Source organism: Osmerus mordax, chromosome 4 (assembly GCF_038355195.1).
Source record: "Osmerus mordax isolate fOsmMor3 chromosome 4, fOsmMor3.pri, whole genome shotgun sequence".
Classification (NCBI taxonomy): domain Eukaryota; kingdom Metazoa; phylum Chordata; class Actinopteri; order Osmeriformes; family Osmeridae; genus Osmerus; species Osmerus mordax.
This window is the reverse complement of record NC_090053.1, coordinates 13,462,943-13,484,723: the sequence shown is the minus strand read 5'-3', so window position 1 is coordinate 13,484,723 and position 21,781 is coordinate 13,462,943. Positions and strand designations below refer to the sequence as shown.

General features: G+C 40.5%; 2 protein-coding genes across 2 annotated transcripts in view; both read left to right on the top strand.

The window, feature by feature from the left end:
• Positions 1-14,873, top strand: part of idh3a (isocitrate dehydrogenase (NAD(+)) 3 catalytic subunit alpha) — a 29,068-nt gene extending 14,195 nt beyond the window's left edge. The window contains 6 exon segments of the mRNA XM_067234115.1: positions 10,262-10,395; positions 10,541-10,643; positions 10,744-10,808; positions 10,999-11,083; positions 11,181-11,333; positions 14,790-14,873. Of these exon segments, the coding sequence (XP_067090216.1) occupies positions 10,262-10,395; positions 10,541-10,643; positions 10,744-10,808; positions 10,999-11,083; positions 11,181-11,333; positions 14,790-14,873 (624 nt within the window).
• Positions 1-21,781, top strand: part of dnaja (DnaJ heat shock protein family (Hsp40) member A) — a 56,125-nt gene that overhangs the window by 18,929 nt on the left and 15,415 nt on the right. The window lies entirely within an intron of this gene.

Sequence of the window (21,781 nt, the reverse complement as noted above, 5' to 3'; positions counted from 1 at the left end):
ATTTGGCCCATGGGCCTTGAGTTTGATACGTATGGTCTACCTGTTCGATGTCTGTTACTTAGTACACCAGTGGTTTCTTTCTTCTTCAGGACATTCCAACATGGTTGTCCAATGTGTGTGCAATGGCTCTGATTGATTTTCCATCTTCTCTCAGATTCACAATTGCTTGTTTTTCACCCATAGACAGCTCTCTGGTTTTCATGTTGTTTTCACCTCTGAATGCATCTGAACCAGAGCGTAGACATTCAGTGCTATTTATTGTTTGAATAATGTATGTAATAAGACACACCTGGGCAGCAAAACACCTGTTAGTCACATGTTTCAATACTTTTGCTCACATAAAAAATGGGTGGGCATCAGATCCAGATGTAAATACCTAGAAAAAAAAGCTGTTGTTGATAAATGTTGATCTCTGGTGGTCTCACAATCTTTTGATGTCAAGCCCAAATGTTTTCAGTCTACAGCAAAATAAAGGAATTGGCCTCACTGTTCCAATACTTTTGGTGGGCACTGTATATTTGCTGGCCAAGCAGCGAAGCTGCGAAGCCACTTGTTTCTACCTTTTCTTATTATTGGTGGCCAAGCAGCGAAGCTGCGAATGAATACATACATCAATTTAAACCTAAGTAATGTAAGGAATACATTTGAGTGAGGAAATGTAAAAAAGCTTATAGATAATTGGTTCACTTTAACACTATTATTTCTATATTCATGTATTTATTTCTGCATTTATTCATTCATTCCTGTATTTCTTCATCTCAATATGTTAATGAGATGTTTCAAAAATAGGTAGGCGGTATTTGACACACCATTGGCTAATCGTTTTCAACGCGTTGTATTTGATTATGTTAGCCTTACATCCATCCTTGCTGTCATGGACGACATACATGTAAACCGAGCAATTGCCAGAGACTTGGCCAGGCTGGCTGACCTTGTTGAAGATTTAATTCACCATATATGATATTTGGATAAACAAACATGTTATTAAGATTTTACTACGTTAGTTGTGGGCTATAGCCTATCACTTAACACTCACCTTCACTACGCTGAACGGCCATCCATGTGTTTACCCCGATAAAAACGATATCCGATCAATTTTCAAAATGTTAACATTTTAAAATAAAAAATCCTGATTGTTGATTGACAACATATTTGTCCGTTGTTTCTAAACGGTGTGTTTAAGAGCGAGAAAGACGATCTGCCATAGCCCCCAATCAAGCAGCACGTATTTTACAAAGACAACAAAAAGGCAAATGTTGCCACGTTATGTTGGGAATGGACCCGTCTACATCAAGTCTCTCCTGCAGCCTTACACCCCCACCCGTCACCTACGGTCTTCTTCAGACAACCGCCTGGTGGTCCAACCGCTCAAGACCGCCCGGTCCCAACACAAGCTCTTCTCCTGTCTGGCCCCCCAGTGGTGGAATCAACTCCCCACCTCCATCAGAGATACTGACTGTCTCTCCACCTTCAAGAAAAGGCTCAAGACGCACTTGTTCCGGGAGTACAACGGTATTTAGGAATGGTTCGCTTGACCCGATGTTAGTTTCCTCAAGGATCACAATGACTCTTGCTTAGAGACTTGTTGCTCTTGTGGTTAGTGGTAACTGTTTTAAATTTTTGTTCTCGCTGTGATATATTGTTTTTATTACTGTTGCTTGCTTTTTTCCACAGGTACACTTGCACTTATAGCGGTTCATGTTGTTTAATTGTAACTTGTTTAACTACATGCTCTTATGGTTCTTCCCTTTGGTACTTACTTTGGTTGTTCACAATGTGTGCTTCATGTTTTGGCTACTCACGATGTTTTTTGGCTATCTTGTTGTTATGATCAGTGACCTATGCACTTTGTAAAGCTCTCTCTTGGAAGTCGCTTTGGATAAAAGCGTCTGCTAAATGAATAAATGTAAATGTAAATGGGATGCTGTTGCGACTGTTATTGGAGCAACAAGTTGCCTAAATATAGCCTATGCCATGTTTATGTACCATGTCAGCTTTACATGTAAAAAAGGAAAGCTCAGAGAAGGTGAAAGGCTTGGTGACCGGCGTGGAGAAATGTGTGTCTAGTGTGAACAGAATCGCGCCATTGGTAGCCGATTGTGGCGCTTTGCGGCCCTTCAGGGCGCTTCGCAGCCAGTGTGCCCCTGGCGTTAGCTAGATTGAATCTATGCCCCTGGATTGATTGCAATGTCTGAACGTCAGTTTCCACGCCTACTGGCCTCCTCTCATTATCATATTGGTGTAGTCAGTGAGGTTGCTGATGTCGTTTTTCCCATTGAGACAGTGTCGGTCCCCCGCCCTTTCTCTAAATTTTGGCCTTCAAGTATTAGGAATTATACCAATTTAATATGTATTCAGCCTCGCTCCCCCGTTGCTCTTCCTACTAAGTTTTCTGATGACAGTGCCACCTTCTCAGAAGAATTATCTACGTCTAAATCTGCCAAAAACCCATACTGGAATGTTGGCCTCCTAAACATCAGATCTCTATCCACAAAGGCCGTTTTGATTAATGATCTAATGTCTGAATGCAGCCTGGACTTGATTGGACTCACCGAAACCTGGTTAAAACCTGATGAATATTCCCCCCTGAATGAAGCATCGCCTTCGGATTTTGCGTACTCACACATCCCTCGTGTATCAAAGAAAGGTGGTGGTGTTGCTATGATATATAAAGCTAGCTTCAACCTCAGCCTAAAATCTGTAAATACCTTTAAATCATTTGAAATAATTTGCATGAAACCACCAACTATTTTAAAAAGGAATAATGCTACTACTCCTGGCCCCCCTCCCTCATTTTGTATAGTTACTCTATACCGACCCATCATTGGGAGAGAAATCATTGGGAGATTTCTCTCCCAATGATTTCTTAGATTTCTTTGACCAAAAAATCTAATCTAATCTAAATCTATGCAATAAGGGACAAACTACAGACTAGTCCTGGAGAAGTGGCCATCAACACTGAACTTTCCCCTATACCAAGCATGCTGCATGTTGAGGCTCTCACTCACTTTAACCCTATTTCTATGGAAGCGTTCATCGAGCTGATAGACTCCTCGAAACCCACTAGCTGCCTTCTCAATCCCCTCCCTGCCAAACTGTAGGGAACTTCTCCCTATTATTGGACCACCCATGCTTAGTATTATTAATGAATCTATTGTAATTGGCCAAGTCCCCAACGATTTCAAACAAGCTATTATTAAGCCCCTTCTTAAAAAAAAAAAACCCTGGATCCAGGTTGTCTTAGTAACTACAGGCCAATTTCAAATTTGCCATTTCTCTCAAAAATTTTAGAAAAGGCTGTGGCACAACAGCTCACTGAGCACCTCTCTTCAAATCAGCTTTATGAACCTCTCCAGTCTGGATTTAGTCTCCACCACAGCACTGAAACTGCATTAGCCAAGGTAGTCAATGATTTACTGTTAGCCTCTGACCCGGGTTCTATCTCTGTCCTGGTTCTTCTAGACCTAAGTGCAGCTTTTGACACGGTGGATCATGAGATTCTCTTGGAACGTATGGAGAACTATGTTGGGATTTCTGGTACATCACTTCAGTGGTTTAGATCGTATCTATCTGATAGATCACAATATGTCCACTATGATGGCTGCTCATCCAGGAGCTCCACTGTAAAATACGGAGTACCACAGGGTTCAGTTCTAGGCCCTCTGTTATTTTCACTCTATATGCTGCCTTTAGGAAACATAATTAGAAGCTCTGGGGTAAATTTTCACTGTTATGCAGATGATACTCAGCTATATATGTCTATAAAGTCTGGAGAATTTCCACATGCTATGGAAAAATGTGTTTCTAGGTTGAGAGCTTGGATGACTGCAAATTTCCTTCTTCTAAATTCGGATAAAACCGAGGTTCAAATTTTCGGTCCTAAAAAATATAGAAATAATTTTTCCAATCTGACCTTAGACCTAGACAGCGTCAAAGTCTCTCAAAGCCAGCTAGTAAAAAATGTAGGAGTCACAATGGACCCAGACCTTTCGTTTGAGTACCATATTAAGCAAATTACCAGAACTGCATTTTTCCATCTACTTAATATTGCCAAAATACGAAAATTTCTCTCAAAGGATGATGCCGAAAAACTAATACATGCATTTTTTACGTCCCGATTGGACTATTGCAATGTGTTGTTCTCTGGCATCCCAATTACCCACCTAAAAAATTTACAGCGGGTGCAAAATGCTGCTGCTAGACTATTGACCAGAACAAGAAAGTTTGATCACATAACATCTACTCTTGTCTCTCTACACTGGCTCCCTATCCAAGCCAGAGCTGACTTCAAAGTTCTACTACTAACCTACAAATCTCTGCATGGATTGGCACCACTGTACCTCTCCGGTCTCCTTGCACCCTATTGCCCCGCAAGGACACTTAGATCTCAAGATGCCGGCTATCTGGTGGTTCCCAAAATTAAGAAAAAAACAGCGGGAGGTAGGGCGTTCTCATATAGAGCACCTCTTCTCTGGAACAAATTACCCGTCTCAATTAAGAAGTCTGATACTGTTTCGACATTTAAAATTAGGTTGAAAACGTTATTGTTTAGTCAATTCTACGACTGTTAAAGGTAAGTATGTTACTAGTTGGATGCAACGGGGGACGGGTTGTTTCCATCCTTATTCTATAAGTATAACTTATTTTAGAGTTCTCTTCCCCTGGAACAGATTTCATGTTCCAAACAAGGGGGGCTGTCGCTGTCTTGGTGTGTGGGGTTGCATCAAATTCCCCTTTTTTGCTCTGTTCAATTGCTGCACCAGTCCACACTTGACCGGTGGGGATCTCATTATATTATGACTGTAACTGTTAGCTGCTCCTGGCATTCTCTAATCCCTGCTCTCCTCTCTCTGTCCCCCCCACACACATCCCTTGTGGTGTGGGGGGTTTGAGTTGTCAGCACCTGCCTGGTCGTCGGTCAGCCAACGCTGGACCTGGTCACGAGTCTCCCGGTCCTGTCCTACATCTATAAAGTTGAACAATGGATTTTGGTGTTTCAAAACTCATCAACACTGTATGACTATGTTTAGCCTGTGTTCTGCTCCTCTCTCTCACCAACCGTCTCTGGAGGAGGGGATCCCTCTCTGAATTGCTCCTCCCAAGGTTTCTTCCATTTTTTTCTCCTGTTGAGTTTTTTGGGAGTTTTTCCCTTGTCTTCCTTGAGGGTTTAGGTTGGTTGAGGGGCAGTTCTATGGGCGTATGTGAAGCCCTCTGTGACATGCTTGCGTGTAAAAAGGGCTATACAAATAAATTTGATTTGATGATATTGGGAACAATGAATAAATAAATAAATACATGTAAATTATAAGTAACTATTGATGACAATTGTGCATTAATTAATAGACTTATTCATTTATTTCTGTCTAAATGCATAGATGTGGACATTTATTTATTCATTCATTTGTAAATCAGAATCAGAATTGGTGTTTATTCGCCATAAAAGTTTGCACAGACAAGGAATTTACTTTGGCAGGAGAGCCTACCTAGGCAGCCATTTTCGGCGCCAACTAGAAAGTTACAGCATAACATGAGAGGAGGAGAGAAAAAGGCAACCCCCAGACAATGCTCCTAGAGGAGTACAGTGTGGGAACAGACAAAAATCTCAGCACATAAGCACAACAACATTTACAAACAAGACACAGCCAAGCAGGGAAGGTCAAGGAGGGGAGGAGAGAAAAATGCGACCGCCTTCGTCAGGAGCCAAAGAAGATAAATATGGCAGGTTTGGTCCTCCATACACCGTAAGTGTGTCTACCTTTTCTTATTATTATTATTATTATTATTACGCATCTTTTTCCGCTATTGGTGTCTATGGCAGCCCCTAGAACCGTATGGTAAAAAGTTGTGAAATTTGGCACACATTAACGACAGTCCCTTCTTTATTCACACCAAGTTTCATGCCTCCCATTGGAGCACTCTAGCGCCACCAACGGGTCAAAATTGGACTTGTGTTTACACACATAACTTTTGAACCGTATGACCGATTTTCAAAAATGAGGTACCGTTGGATTCCCTGGATCATGGTGTCAATTTCAGGTTCTATAAATTTTCCGTCATTTTAAAATGTAAGGAAACACGTTTTTTTGCTACTCCTCCTACAAATCTTGCTCAATCTTCCCCAGAATTGGCACAGGTCATCGTCAGAGCTACCCTCACTCAAATTATCAATGGATTTTAGATTTTCAAAACCGTTTGTCCAGTACAGCCAATCAAAATCGGCAAAAAAGCAACCAAACAGAAAGTTGGGTCACATCACAACTCTTTGAGAAATCAACACCAAACTTGGTATCTCGACTCGGAACCCTCTTCTGAGGATGTCCAAACAATTTGGTGTCATGTAACCACTGAGAGTGGCTGCAGGAAGCAAAAATGTGTTTTGGCCAATAACTGTTGATTTGTTTGCCTTTTTTAAGTGATTCCTTTGTCATGAAATCTTGGGAGATCCCGTGTCTGTCACATGAATACTTGTGATAACAGCCGAATTGATGCAGCCGCCATTTTGAATGAATGAAAAACTTTTTTCTCTACTCCTACAAATGTTGTCCAATCTTCCGAATCTGGCAGACATTATCTTCAGACCAAGCTTTACAAAACCTGTCACATGTTTTTTGGATTTTCAAAGCCTGTCAAGTTTTTTCTGGGTCATCTGGCCTGCTTGGCCACCTCATTGCTGCTTCCAGCTATATTTAGGGGCCAAGCAGCGAAGCTGCTAAGGCACCTATTGTTTTCGTTAGTTTTATTATTATCATTATACTTAGCCATAGGAGTCTATGGCAGCCCATAGAACACACATAACTTTTGAACCGTATGACCAATTTCACAGTGAGGTATCATTGGATTCCTTAGAACTAGACAATTCAATTGGACCATATGACATCATGAAGGTTTTTCTGCCATTTAGAATTCTGAAAAGCCTACTTTTTTGAACTCCTCCTAGGCCGTTGCTCCGATTTTCATGAAAATCGTAGTAGATCATCTTCAGACTATGCCGACAAAAAGTTATAAAAATGTTATGGATTAGTAATTTTTTACATTTACTTTTTCGTCATTTAGCAGACGCTCTTATTCAGAGAGACTTACAGTAAGTACAGGGACATTCCCCAGAGGCAAGTAGGGTGAAGTGCCTTGCCCATGGACACATCATCTTTGCGGGAATCGAACCGGCAACCTTCTGATTAGTAGCCCGTTTCCCTAACCACTCAGCCATCTGACTCCCCGAGTCAAACCGTTCACGAATAACACGCAAACGATTTTGACAAAGGGCACGCCAAAGTCGACGTGAGGTTATTACTCCGCAGCTGTTTACCCTATGGAGACAACTTTGGAAATGTCATCACAAGCATGATTTTAGGGTAGTTGCAGTTTTTAGTACAGTGCCACCTACTGGTCAGGAAATACAACAAAATATTATTTTTGCTTATATCTTCTGAACAGTTTTGTCATAAATCACAAGATTGGTCTCTTCTGATTCTATGTGGCATACCAAGTCGAAAGATTGTCCCGTGTCCGCCATTTTGGGTGCCGGTCATGGAATTTGAATGAAAACGTACTTTTTTGAACTCCTCGTTCGCCATTGCTCCTATTTTCATAAACATGTAATCAAATTATCTTCAGACCACAATCACCTTGATATGTCAAAATATGACTGAATTACAGCTGTTTATACTTGGGCCAAATCTGAAAATGCTTGCCACAGGAGAAACAGCTTATTGTTTTTATACAGTAACTGAACACAGCAATTCACTAGTACTCACAAGTACTGAGAATAGCTCACTGGGATAAAACGGTCTCCTGTGAAATTCAGGTCATAGGTTCAAATCCAGCCACAGCCTTCAAGCTTGTCATGATACTGATTATCTATTCAGTGAAACAGGAATCCAGTTACACCACAGTAGCTGTCTAGCTGTGCAATCATAATGGTAACGCTGTTCACTTATCGCTCTGGATAAGAGCGTCTGCTAAATGACTAAATGTAAATGTGTTTCATTCTGAGGGGATTACTACACCAGAAGAGCCAGAACTAGGTCTGGCTCTTTTTTTAACTTGTGCTTTGTAGATAACATCATGCTTCATCTAGACAGCGCATCGGATTTCTTGCATCATGTGTGTAAAAAACCTACATTTGTTGTAGATGTGTAGGATACAGTCTTTTCAAAGCAATATTTAGCTAAATTGAATACAAGACAATATGGCTGAATTCAATGTCCACATTGTCTGGGTAAATAACCCAAATGTATTTTTGACTGATGATTTTTCAAACCTTATAGGCTTCCAGGTGTCATCACTCTGAAGTACCATGCACAATTTCACCTTGATATGTCAAAAGATGACTGACTTACAGCTGCTTAATCTTTGTCCAAAGCTGACCAAAGCTAATACTCTGCACTTTCTATTAACGAAAACTCAAAGATCCTGTAAAGTGGAATTAAAAACGAGTTTCAAGTTCACCACAGAATGTGTTATTAACTACCCATCCAAATTCTAATGAAAAATAAACACTGACAAGTATGTTAGTCAGGTGGCTGAGCGGTGAGGGAGTCGGGCTAGTAATCCGAAGGTTGCCAGTTCGATTCCCGTTGTGTCCTTGGGCAAGGCACTTCACCCTACTTGCCTCGGGGGAATGTCCCTGTACTTACTGTAAGTCGCTCTGGATAAGAGCGTCTGCTAAATGAGTAAATGTAAATGTAAATTTGGCTTCGAAATCGTAAGAAAATCATCAGTCTTCTCTGTTCGAGACTGGGGGGGCGTGTCGCCAGAAGGAGCTAAAGCTCGGCCCCCTCGCAGGAAGGCGCCGCCTCTCTCAAAGTAAGCTACCTACGACTCAGATAATGGACGCTACGTCAAGCCGAACAAAACTTTATAGAATTAAAATGTATTAGTTCAATGACTGAAACATACAGATGCATATAAATGAATTATTCCCCTGAGCTGTAACACAGGAGTAAACATTTACAGCAAAGACAGCAGACAGTGAGCTCTCCAACTACTTCTAGCACATTAGCTACCATTTCACCAAAATACCATATATCATTCTACACCGAGTAGCCTAATATCAAGTTAGCGGTTGCACTAATTATAGCAGAGATACCTCTGGAAAAGTTATCTAGTATAATTATAACCAACACACAGAACTGAGTGATGAACTGCTGGCGGCGGTGGATGGTCCAGGTGCGACCGGAGGATGAACGGCTGGGGGGGCGATGCTTGGTACGGCTCCGCGCTGCAAGAGAAGCCGTGTTGGTGAACCCCGTCTGTCTCTGGTCCATGTTAAAACTGTCCGCCGTGAAATGGTCAGTGGCGCAGAGGCGGCTGTTGGAGTTTATCCGAAGCTTTCCATGAGCGTGGCTCTTCACAAAATCTATCCACCTATTTTTCCTTTCATTATCAACAGGGAACTTAAATGGCGTTGCAGCGCAGCTGGAGTTCTTGCATCCAGGGAAGATGCAGTTGCGGGTGGTGGGAGACATCCTGAAGCTAGCTAGCTAGCTGATGTAAGCTACAATAACAGTACAGCAGGAGGAGCCATTCATTGATCTGACGAAGATGTGGCGAAATGACGTAGACAGGGCATTTTTTGGCTCCTCCCATTAAAACCTGATCTGAAAACGGAAGAGAAACTGTTCTTCGGTCTAACTCCACATTTCAGTGTGACAAACGTTTAGGGCTTTGCACATGCTTTCAGGAACTCATTTCACCCGTATATAATGTACTTTGAAGCAAAACTTGGAATTTACTTTTCAATTTAGAGGATCTTCAACAGTTGACGTGTAACAGAGAGGATAAGAGAGGCTGACTTGCAACTACATGCTCTTGGGTTCGAATCCCCATTCAGCCTGTTGTTTGTCAAGAATGAATCAATGTCTCAATCTCTTGTTGTCCAACTCGACCTTATACAATGTACATTTTTATAATACTTTGCCATTTTGAGGAGCTATATTTCATGTTTTGTTTCAATATTTAACCCTTGTGATGCCTACGGGTCACAATGACCCGAAGGTTTACAACGACCCATCGTTGTGCTGCGACAACTTTACCCAGTACAAAAACAAATAAAAAGCATTTTCTTTTAACCTTCGCGCTGTGGGGGGTGTGAGACAGCCCGATGGTTAAAAGAAAATGCTTCACTTTATTTTTGTATGAGGTAAAGTTGTCGCAACACAACGATGGGGGACAACTCACAATGACCCGAAGATAACACAAGGGTTAAAAAAAAGTGTATATATATTTTTTGGTACTTAGTTTTGTATTTAGTTTGTTTCAGATTGTTGATGGTGTTGTACTGAGCATCAAGCTCATCACAGAGGACGCTAGTAAACGCATTGCAGAGTAAGCCTTTGAATATGCCAGAAACAACGACAGGGCCAGCGTCACTGCTGTTCACAAAGCCAATATTATGTAAGTATCTTCACCTGGTACAATAGAAAGTCTACTCTTTTTTGACCATTAATTGTCACGTTGGCCAAAATGTTAACTTGTAATTTTTGTCACTACAGGTCCTTGTAAACGTGTGATCTGTAGTTGATGAACGTGTCTCTCCTAGGCGTATGTCAGATGGTCTGTTCCTGAGGAAATGCAAGGAGGTGGCAGAAAACTTCAAAGATGTGAAATTCACAGAGATTTACTTGGATACAGTATGTCTTAATGTATGTACCCATTATTGTTTATTATTAACTTGGTTTATTAATGCATTTAATATAACTTTATTACACATACAGGAAATGCTGCATGTTATCGTTTCTACAGATGGTGCAAGATACAACTCAGTTTGATGTACTAGTGATGCCCAATTTGTATGGGGACATTTTGAGGTAAGTTGCCAAATGTTCTAGTATTGGTGTCTTACAGTCTATTTTCTTGTCTTCAGCAAGACCAGGTTTGATCGTTCGTTGACAGTTCTTTAGAGAGTGATTGATGGTGCAGTTCCAGCAATGTTTGGCTATTTTCCAAAACTTTTCAAATGCATGTTGAAACAGATAAGTGAATGTTTGGTTCTTTCAGTGATCTGTGTGCGGGACTGATCGGAGGTCTTGGAGTGACACCTAGTGGGAACATTGGCGCTAATGGTGTTGCCATTTTTGAATCGGTATGTTATGGATGCATACAATACTGTATTCACCTTCTGCTAGTTACTAGACATCTGTGTTTCTAAGTAGTATTGACCCTAAACCTAACCTTGCCAGGTTCATGGGACTGCTCCAGACATAGCAGGAAAGGACATGGCCAACCCCACCGCTCTGCTCCTCAGTGCTGTTATGATGCTGTGTCACATGGGCTTGCATGGCTATGGCAAGAAGATTGAGGCTGCCTGCTTCGATACCATCAGAGACAAGAAGGTGAGAGACTCTTGCTGTTGTTCTCTCCCTATCCCTGTTGTGTCTAAGCTGACTGACGCATCCCAAACAACCTCCCATGGAACAGAACAGAACATTCAAACATCCTCCTGCAAGGACATGGGCCCTGCACAGATCTGCACCCCCCGGATGAATTCCCTTGTGATGGAACAGCTCAGTGACAGAGACTTTCCCAAAGAAAAGCTACGCTAGGACAGCCACCATGCTATTTCATTGGACATACCGGTCATCATCACAAACAGAAAATGGCATGGTAAAATGCATGGTTACAAACCTGAAACTAGTGTTAGAAGTCACAGAACTATCCATATTCTTCCAACAGATTTATCTACCCATGTTTTATCTGTTAATACCCCACAGATGAAACTGGCCCTTCTAAATGTTAGATCACTAAATAACAAAACATTCCTAGTTAATGATCTGGTCAAAGAAAACAACTTAGACTGCATCTGTCTAACAGAAACCTGGCTAAACAATGACACGGCAACAGCAACTTTGATAGAAGCGTGTCCGCCTGATTACAGCTTTCACCAAGTTTCAAGGACATCAAAAAAAGGTGGAGGAGTCGCAGCTATTTTCTCCTCTAAACTGTTGTTCAAAATCACTGAGCTAGGTGAATTCACATCATATGAATATCTTGCTATGGAGCTCAAAACCGAATCAATACTTTTTGTTATTATATATCGGCCACCCAAGCACTCGCCAATATTCATACAAGAATTCTCTGAACTATTATCACTATGTGTCACTAGATATGACAAAGTAGTTTTAAACGGAGACTTAAATATCCAAGTAAATAAAAAAGCAGACCCAAGAACTATTGAGCTCTTAAATCTCCTTGACAGTTTCAATCTAACTCAACACATAACAGACCCAACACACCGGCACGGAAACACACTAGATCTAGTGATAACAACTGGACTAAATATCAATAATATTTCAATAACTGATCTACCCCTCTCAGACCATCATTATATACTTTTTAATGTGGAAATTATCCTTACAAAAACCAAAAAAGAATTCTTAGTCCATAGAAGATATTTAGACGATACAGCTATGATGACATTTTTTGAACAATTTGCTCTATATGAGCCGACTTACCATGATTGCTCTCTGAATGAAATGGTAGAGAACCTCAATGATGCACTATTATCTGTGTTAGACTCAGTTGCACCACTGAAAACCAAAAAGAAGTGCACAAGCAGAACCTCCCCATGGCTGAGAAATAAAAAAAATTGTGAAACGAAAAGAAAATGCCGTGCAGCAGAGAGAAAATGGAGGAAAACAAAGATCACTATCCACTACAATATCTACAAAGATACACTAACCACCTTTAACAAAACCATCCGTCTAGCAAGGAGAGAATATTTCTCCAACATTATTACAGAAAATGCCAGAAATTCCAGAGTTCTTTTCTCCACCATTGACCAGCTGCTAAACACTGTCCCTGCCCCACCTCCATCCTCAGCAGTTAAATGTGAAGAGCTTGCTTTGTTCTTCAAGAACAAAATAACTTTGATTAGAGCGAGTATTATTAATAGTGGGGTCGAAACTGACATCAGTAGATTCTGCAACATAACCATGAGCACATTTACCTGTATCACACTTAGTGAACTTTCCAAAATTGTCAGCGAATCTAACTCCACAACCTCAGATATTGATCCTATACCCACAACATTCTTTAAGCGAGTGTTTGATAGTGTCTCAGGTCCGGTGCTAGAGATTATAAACACATCCCTTAGAACTGGCGTCTTCCCAGATGCCTTCAAAACAGCTGTTGTAAAGCCCCTATTAAAGAAACCCAAATTGGATAACAGTCTACTTGGATAAGAGCGTCTGCTAAAAAAATGACTAAATGTACTTGCAAATTACAGACCAATATCAAACCTCCCATTTATTAGTAAAGTACTGGAAAAGATAGTTTTAGTCCAATTAAATTCTTTTCTTGAAGAAAATAACATCCTGGAAGTCTCGCAGTCAGGTTTCAGGAAATATCACAGTACTGAAACTGCTCTCACCAAAATAATTAGCGACCTCAGACTAAACTCTGATGCAAATAAAGTCTCTATCCTTATCCTGTTAGATCTCAGTGCAGCATTTGATACAATTGATCACGACATCCTAATCAATAGACTGGAAAAGCTTATTGGGTTCACGGATAGTGTATTGAACTGGCTGAAATCATATATCACAGGAAGGAAGTTTTATGTTAGTTTAGGTGACCATAGGTCCAAGAAACATGAGAACTGCTACGGGGTTGCTCAAGGAAGCTGCTTAGGTCCATTACTTTTTTCTCTTTATATGTTACCACTCGGCGACATAATCAGAGAACATAACATAGATTTCCATAGCTATGCGGATGACACACAACTATATATATCCACTGAACCCAACGATGCAACGGCCATCAATTCCATTACAAACTGCCTGTTGGCAATAAACAAATGGATGAATGATAACTTTCTTAAATTAAATGAAGACAAAACCGAAGTCCTACTATGTGGCCCCAAATCCAAAAGAGAGATGCTTATTAAGAATCTTGGAGGCTTAACCCCCTGTCTTAAACCAGAGGTGACGAGTCTCGGCGTAATCCTGGACTCAGATTTGAATTTCAACTCTCACATTAATAAAGTGACCAAAACAGCTTTCTTTCACCTGAGGAATATAGCAAAGGTACGACCATTCATAAACCAAAATGATGCAGAGAAGTTAATTCATGCTTTTATATCCAGCCGGCTGGACTACTGTAACGCACTTTTCACTGGTCTTCCCAAGAAAACCACTGAAAGACTACAGCTCATTCAAAATTCTGCAGCTAGATTATTAACCAAAACTAAAAGGAGAAAACACATTAGTCCTGTCCTAGCTACTTTACACTGGCTCCCTGTTACCTTCAGAATTGACTTTAAGGTCCTTTTCCTCACATACAAAGCTCTACACGGACAAGGACCTAGCTACATTGCTAACTCCTTTATAAACTACACACCAGCTAGAACACTGCGATCATCAAATGCAGGCCTATTAGAGGTCACCAGAAGCAGTCATAAGAAGATTGGTGATTCGGCCTTTGTCAATTACGCCCCAAAACTATGGAACAAATTACCCATAAATATTAGGGAAGCTAACACTAGACATTTTTAAAAGACAGCTTAAAACCTACCTTTTTACCGAAGCATTTAAGTAATTTTATCTCAAAAGGGTTTTCCTACTTTTTAAAGTTGTTTTCTCTCTTGAACAGAGATCTTATTGGGATTTTTATTATTGTTTGAATTATTTATCACTTGTATTATTGTTTTTATTGATTTTATGTAAAGCACCTTGATTTACAATTCTTGTATGAAATGTGCTATATAAATAAAGTCTTACTTACTTACTCTGTCCCCTCTTTGTGAAATTAGCATACATCAACTAAAAGGAACTGTTTTATTTACTCTTTAGGTGCTGACCAAAGATCTTGGTGGGAACTCAAAATGTTCAGAATTTACAGGAGATCTATGCAGAAGAGTACAAGATATGAACTAAGGGTACACTTGTTCATGAATCCGTTATACATATTCAGGAGTTTTCCTGTAAACTCACAATCACGAACTACTTCGTATTATTTTCATATCCACATGCACAATTGTACTGTAAATGTATAATGTGTACCAACAACCCTCTACAATGCGAGTAAATCACTTGCATATGCGACCAAATTTCACGCTTGGCAACTAATTTTTTTTTTATTAGCCAAAGGATAGTAGAGCCCGACCAATATATCGGCGGCCAGATATTATCGGCCGATATTTTATTTGATTATTATCCAAACTATCGGTATTGGCATTTATAATGTCCGATAAATGTATATTATTATTATTTTATTTTTTATTGTGTTTTGTTCAAAGGACTTTAAGTTTAATATCTTAAGTTTGTACTTTTTATACTTTTATTTATCAGAAACTGCATTAACATATTATTTTAGTGAGGAAATAATAACAGGAGTCAGATGGCTGAGCAGTTAGGGAATCTGGCTAATAATCAGAAGGTTGCTGGTTCGATTCCCGGCCATGTCAAATGACGTTGTTTCCTTGGGAAGGGACTTATACCTCGGGGAATGTCCCTGTACTTAGTCACTCTGGATAATACTTCTGCTAAAAGTGACTAAATGTAAACCACAAATAACTACAGTTAGGGAAATCAGTTTGTTTTGTTACGCGTTTCTGGATTTTTTAAATATTTTTTTTTATTGGCCAATATCGGATTTTTAAATCACTAAATATTTGTATCGGTATCGGCCTTAAAAATCCTTTATTGGTCGGGCTCTAATAGATAGTAAATTGTTCGGTTTCACTGGCCTGTGACTGAGTTAGAGGCAAATAATAAGTTTAGCGCATATTTCAATGATGCACAGTCGCTTGACTGCGAGTTAACATCATTGGCTGCTATGACAACAGTAAAATGTATTATTTTACTGCTGCTCAACAACGAAAACGGAGTTTGCCAAAGTAACGGAAAGTCGCTAGATTTGTCGCTCGGCGCTAGATAAGATTTATTGTCGCTAGGGATGGTAAAACACTACACTGCCTCTGTCGCTGTCTCTCACAAAAAGATCGACTTGCTTTTTACGGCACTCGTCACGCACAAAGAGATGGATGCAAAAAAGCTACAATTCCAGCCTGAGAAGAAAACGCTTAATATTTTTTTGTTATCAAGACAATTTAAGATTACTGTTCCTTGTTCAGATTATTCTTGCTCTGCCAACTGCGAAAGAGCCTTCAGTGCCCAAAAGAGAATAAAATCAGATGTCTGCAGTAGTCTCACATCCTCACCCCTTTCAGACCTGATCTTCATTTCAACAGAAGGCCCAGAGCTTCAGCAGTATGATCCATCATCAACTGTGGAGAGTAGGGGTGAAACGGAACACTGAAGTCACGGTTCGGTTCGTAACGCGGTTCAGACATCACGGTTCGGTACGAGTTCGGTACAATGGAGGGAAAAGCAAAATGTATGATGGGCTTGTCGATCAGTCCTCCTACACCACGACACGATAGGCTACTAGATGAGCAACAGCGCAAACACAGGCAGGGATACAGTAGCAGCAACACTAGTGCTAAATATGAATGTTTGTAGTCTAAGTATAGCGAAAAATAGCCTAAACTTTCCTAGACTTTTAGCTGCGGTACTAATGCTGAGGGCTCGCTGATATCGCTGTCTTACCAGAACGTGCATTTAGTCATTTATTTAGCAGACACTTTTATCCAGAGCGTAGTATCTATGAGTCGTTCCTAACGTGTGCTGACTTTGTACACACCCAATAAATTCCAAATTTGTAGGTCGCACATGCCGAGTACTACTAAAAAATGCTTGCACTGTCTCAAAAACTGTCTGGAGCACTGAGAACTTGAAACCATTTTTTTTTATTGTGCATGTCTCAGGCTGTATCACCTAGAGTCATACAGTCTCTCCCCTGAGCTAGCTGCAACAGCATTAAGTGTGTAAAGTAGTAAACAGTAAACAATAAGTACCCCACATCATCTCCAGACTCCATGTAACTTGTAAACAAAATAAGACGGTTATAAAACTGAAAATACAGCATCTCTTATTTATGAAAGTGCAAATTACATAGAATAACAAAAATTCTACTTAGGCGAGACCTTCCCCCACAAAAGATCAAGGAAAGTATTCTTGCTATATAGTGCAACAGGCATACCTTTGCCAACTGGCAAATTTGGTAACTTCTGAATAAAGATTAAGGAGTCCATTTCTTTTTTGTATTACCACATTAGTTAAATGTATTTATACCACAGCTTGCTATGGTGAACATAAACTGTCCCATAGTCCATATTTCTGATGGGTGAAGTTAAATAAAAAATATTGTCCATCATCCCCTATAACGTATAAAGAAAAGAACAATCGGTGCTTAATAGAGGCAGTGCATCTGGTCTATCACAAGACAATGTACCTCTTAAAGGTAGCTTCATTGTGTTTTTTTTGTTTTTTTTGCAGAAATACAAGTTTGTCCACACTTTCACTAGTGAGGGTAGATCTTGTGGCAGTGACTGTCACCTGCCGTTGAAAAAACAAAAAAGTCCAATGAAACATATTGGAAATATTGTTTCATTGGACTTCCACCAGCCAAGCGGGTCGGATTCCACAGAAGTGCTTTCCTTGGCTACGTAGGCATATACCTCCTCCTTCACCTTCTGCTTCAAATCAGGATGGTTCCTCTGACCAGTTGCAGAGAGGGAGCCAAAGACTTCTGCCATGGCTGACTTCTTTGGAGGAGGTGGGGAGGATGATGTCTCAGACTGTGGCATCTCTGGTAAGGAAGTAGCCTGTGATGTTGATGGCCGGTCCTGTGTTGTCTCTGTGGTCTCAGTCTGCAAAGACAACAGTAAATGATTGGGTTTTATGAGTGAACACTGTAATGACATGTTCAGTTAAGACATGACAGATCACATATCAAATAAAAAACAACCTTAACATTAAATACATACCTGCTCTGTTCTGCTCAGAATTTCTGTGATGAGATCTTCCAAGACGTTCTGGTGACAGGCATGTTCCAAGTGAGGGAGCTATTTGAACCTGGGGTCCAATGCAGTGCATTTATTAAAGAAATCCTGGAGATCTGGGTCAATGTATCGGATTTGCATGTTCTCTCTGATGGCATGCTTCATTTCTCTGACGATGGGAGCATCGTCATAATTTGGTTCCATACACTTCATTATCATTGTTTTGAGTGGTAGGATCATTGAAACCGACGGTGTTGTTTCAGTGCTCAAAATTGTAGTGATGGTCTTCGATGATCTTAACAACACTCTCTGCAAAGCTCACCTCCTGATCTGACAGATGTGAGGCGTCCTTGTTCTTTACTGACTTGTCTGTTAATGCAGAGTAAATGGCAACTTGCTGTTCCAGATAGCGCTCGACCATTTCGTAGCTGGAGTTCCAGCGTGTCGACACATCATGTATGAGGCAGTGTTTTGGCAAATCGAGGATCACCTGTCACTTTTTTCCATCGTACTCCAAAACATGCGCAGCCGTCGTGCTACGATGGAAAAAAGTAACACTCTTTCTGATTAGACAGATAATGTACTTTTTTTTTGCATTGTTAATGCATTTCATGTAAAAAAAAGTCTGGCGAGTAAAATAAAAAATGTACTAGCCAATGGCGACTCAAGCTTCATTGTGTCCGTAGAGGGTTGACCAATATAACCTAAGGACTTTGGAGCCTGGCCTCCAGTAGCCTTTTTCCGCCTTAAAACTCTTGACTAATACTTACTGTGTTTGAGAGATGTATCTTACACTTTGAATAACTGCTAAGATGTTCCTATTCATCGACTGACTTCTAGCCTCTGATCACATATTTCATCATGTTATTCTTTATTTGCAGTTGACCTTTGTTCATTGACAGTTAACATTTTGGAGTTCAGTCCAATTAAATTAAATTGTGGATATTTTGAATTAAGTGTCTAGTTTGTGTTATGTTTTATTATTATTCATCTCTTTACTTCCCACTACCATGGGTTAGTGAACCATTGCATATCCTTCTACAATTACAAACAGATGGAAATCTCAGCGTTACATACAGGTACATGAGTGCTCATCAATAATGTACACAGCCTTTATACACTGACTACAGAGGTGACATACTCCAAGAAAAACGTCTCACTCATCTCTTGGGAGGACAGTCCCTAGGTGTAAACAGCATGACCAACCATTCAAGTTGCAGTGACTAATAGATTTTAGACAAACCAACACCAAAAATTGCACAATGCAAAAAAACACTATAGTAAGTGTATTAAAACTGATAACCACTAACACCTTGTACAGGATGTAAAAAGTTTTTTTTTTAAGTAAGGTTCTTTTTCAGAATACTACAAGTTTAGAAATGGAAGTAGCTTGCCTTGCTACAACTTTAAATCTGTTTCTTTTAACAAAGTTACTAGAGGAACAGTTCCATTGACAGTATATACAGAACACAGTCTTAAGTCTAGTGTTTGTAGAACTTCTCCATTTCACAGTGGTACTTATCCCAAACAAAGGGAAATCACAGCTTTATTGTCGGACCTGGAATTAACCCTTGTGTTCTCTTCGGGTCATTCTGACCCATCAGTCATTGTTACCCACCGTCGGGCTGTCTCAGACCCTCCACATTGCGAAGGTTAAAATAAAATTATTTTTATTTGTTTTTTGTTGGGTAAAATTGGGTAAACACAACAATGGTTCGTTATGAACCTTTGGGTCATGTGACCCGAAGGCAGCACAAGGGTTAAAAGATTAATACATAAAATGAAACACCGGCAACCAGGTTTACATTTCAACCACAGTATAAAAAGAACTCTGAAATGCATGATTTACCAAGCTCTCCTCCTAAAATGAAGTCCCTGGGCAGTATGGTCCACTTCTGCATGCGCTGGGCATTGGAGGTGTCCATAGAGTTGACCCTATTGATTCCCTCCCAAATGGCCTGGTACACGTCCTTGTCTTGCCCTTCTATAATGTCTGACGCCTTTGTTGCCTGGCTCCCCAGCTGCTGGCACTACTCTACAGCAGTGTTTCGCAACCAGGGTGCCGCGGCACCCTGGGGTGCCGTCTGATGAGAGCAGGGGTGCCGTGTAAAAGTCCTTCAACCAGTAGCGGACTGGCCATCCACTGGCCGGGAGAATTCCCGGTGGGAAGAGACACGTCTGGGCCGGAGAGCCGCTTGCCTTATTTTTTTAACTACTAATAAAATGTCGGCAGAAGATTGAGCGACACGGTTGGCTGTCCCCCATTTCCCCAAGGCCGGTTGGTATATTCCAAATGAACGTCTGTGCAGCCATTACCCCACCCCCTTTGTCTCGCTTACACTCGACAGGGACACTGAGATCGAAAGCTAGCTAGTAGAGACTATATAACGATCGAAAACCAGGCTAAGAAACGTAAGGGGCTGAAAAATAAGAGAAAAAAATACATCATCTTCACTAGACAACGTACTACCAATTGAAAAACAGCTATGTTTATTTTACATAAAGCTCAAAAAACTATTTTGCGCTCAAATAAAGGCCCCAAAATTTCGGTTGAACTGTGAAACTCCCTAACTTGCATTACATCAAACGTAGAATGTGGATGCATTGGCAGGGTAGCTGTAGTGGCGTATACGGGGACCGGCTCTGGTGGGCCAGTCTGGATAAAAGTCCAGGGACTTTTAACCCTTTACTCACAGTCCGTCCCTGCCTTCAATGAATTTTCCTTGTAGCTGGATGAGTCGACTGACATTAGTGGGCACGCACGCTCAGCTCCTGGCAAATGTAGATTGTGACAGCATTAGAGAAACTTTTATTTTGTAAATCAATGTCTGACAAAACAACGGGAGAAGAAATATATTGTGTGGGGGGTGCCACAACATTTGTAAACTTTTCTAAGGGTGCCATGACTGAAAAAAGGTTGGGAAACACTGCTCTACAGCCTCCAGACTGAGCTCATCTGTGGTCTCCACATTAGGAGTGAACTTTCAGGCAAAAACTGAGGTCATTGTATTAAACACATACAAACATAAATACTGTGTATATATACAGGGGTGGATTAAGGTGGTCAGGGGCCCCTAGGCTGCTCTTTGTGTGAGCACCCTAACCCCCCCCCCTTAAACATTGCGCTTTACTAAAAGAAAATATTTAGTGCCATACATGGTCCACATGCAAATAAGGTGAACTGGCATACAGACACATTGAGACAGCCAACACTACAGTGTTTTCTTTACATTCCTACAAGTGGTGGACCACAACAGTAACAAAATTACCACCACACCACATAGGTAAAATGAAAAATTTAACATTAAAGACAAAACAAATACAAACACGCATAAGGCCCAGTGCTAGAATCAGCCCTTTAATTATGATCAAGACACACTTGCAATACAACCAAAAATATAGCTGCAAGCAGCGATGCGGGTTTCATTTAGTAACACAAAGATAGAGGCAATGTGGACATTTACATAAATACACGACTTTCAATCATTTTGTATTGCATTTATTATTCCATTTCACCCTATATAAAGACACATCTGCCCGCACACTATCCTCATCCATGCTGATTCCCTCTTTCCCAGCGGTCACGCCAAGGCAGAAATGCGGCGGCACACGTTGTTAGAATAGGGGGTTCAGCTTGTTTCAAAGGGGGTTCCTAATGAATGAATGCAATATGAGTAGCCTAGCTCTAAATGCTTGAAAATATCACTAGAAGGGAAAAACTTAAGGTGACGTTTAAGTCATATAGGTCATATACATTCTTCATTTTGTCATTTAGCAGACGCCCTTATCCAGAGCGACTACCACAGTAAGTACAGGGCAATTCTACACATCACTTTTTGTATTTTGAATTGTACATGAGCAGCAACAAATGTAGGCTATGCTTTTAAATCTATGCAATCTTCATAAATAATAAGTAGGCATTTTTATATAAAACATACA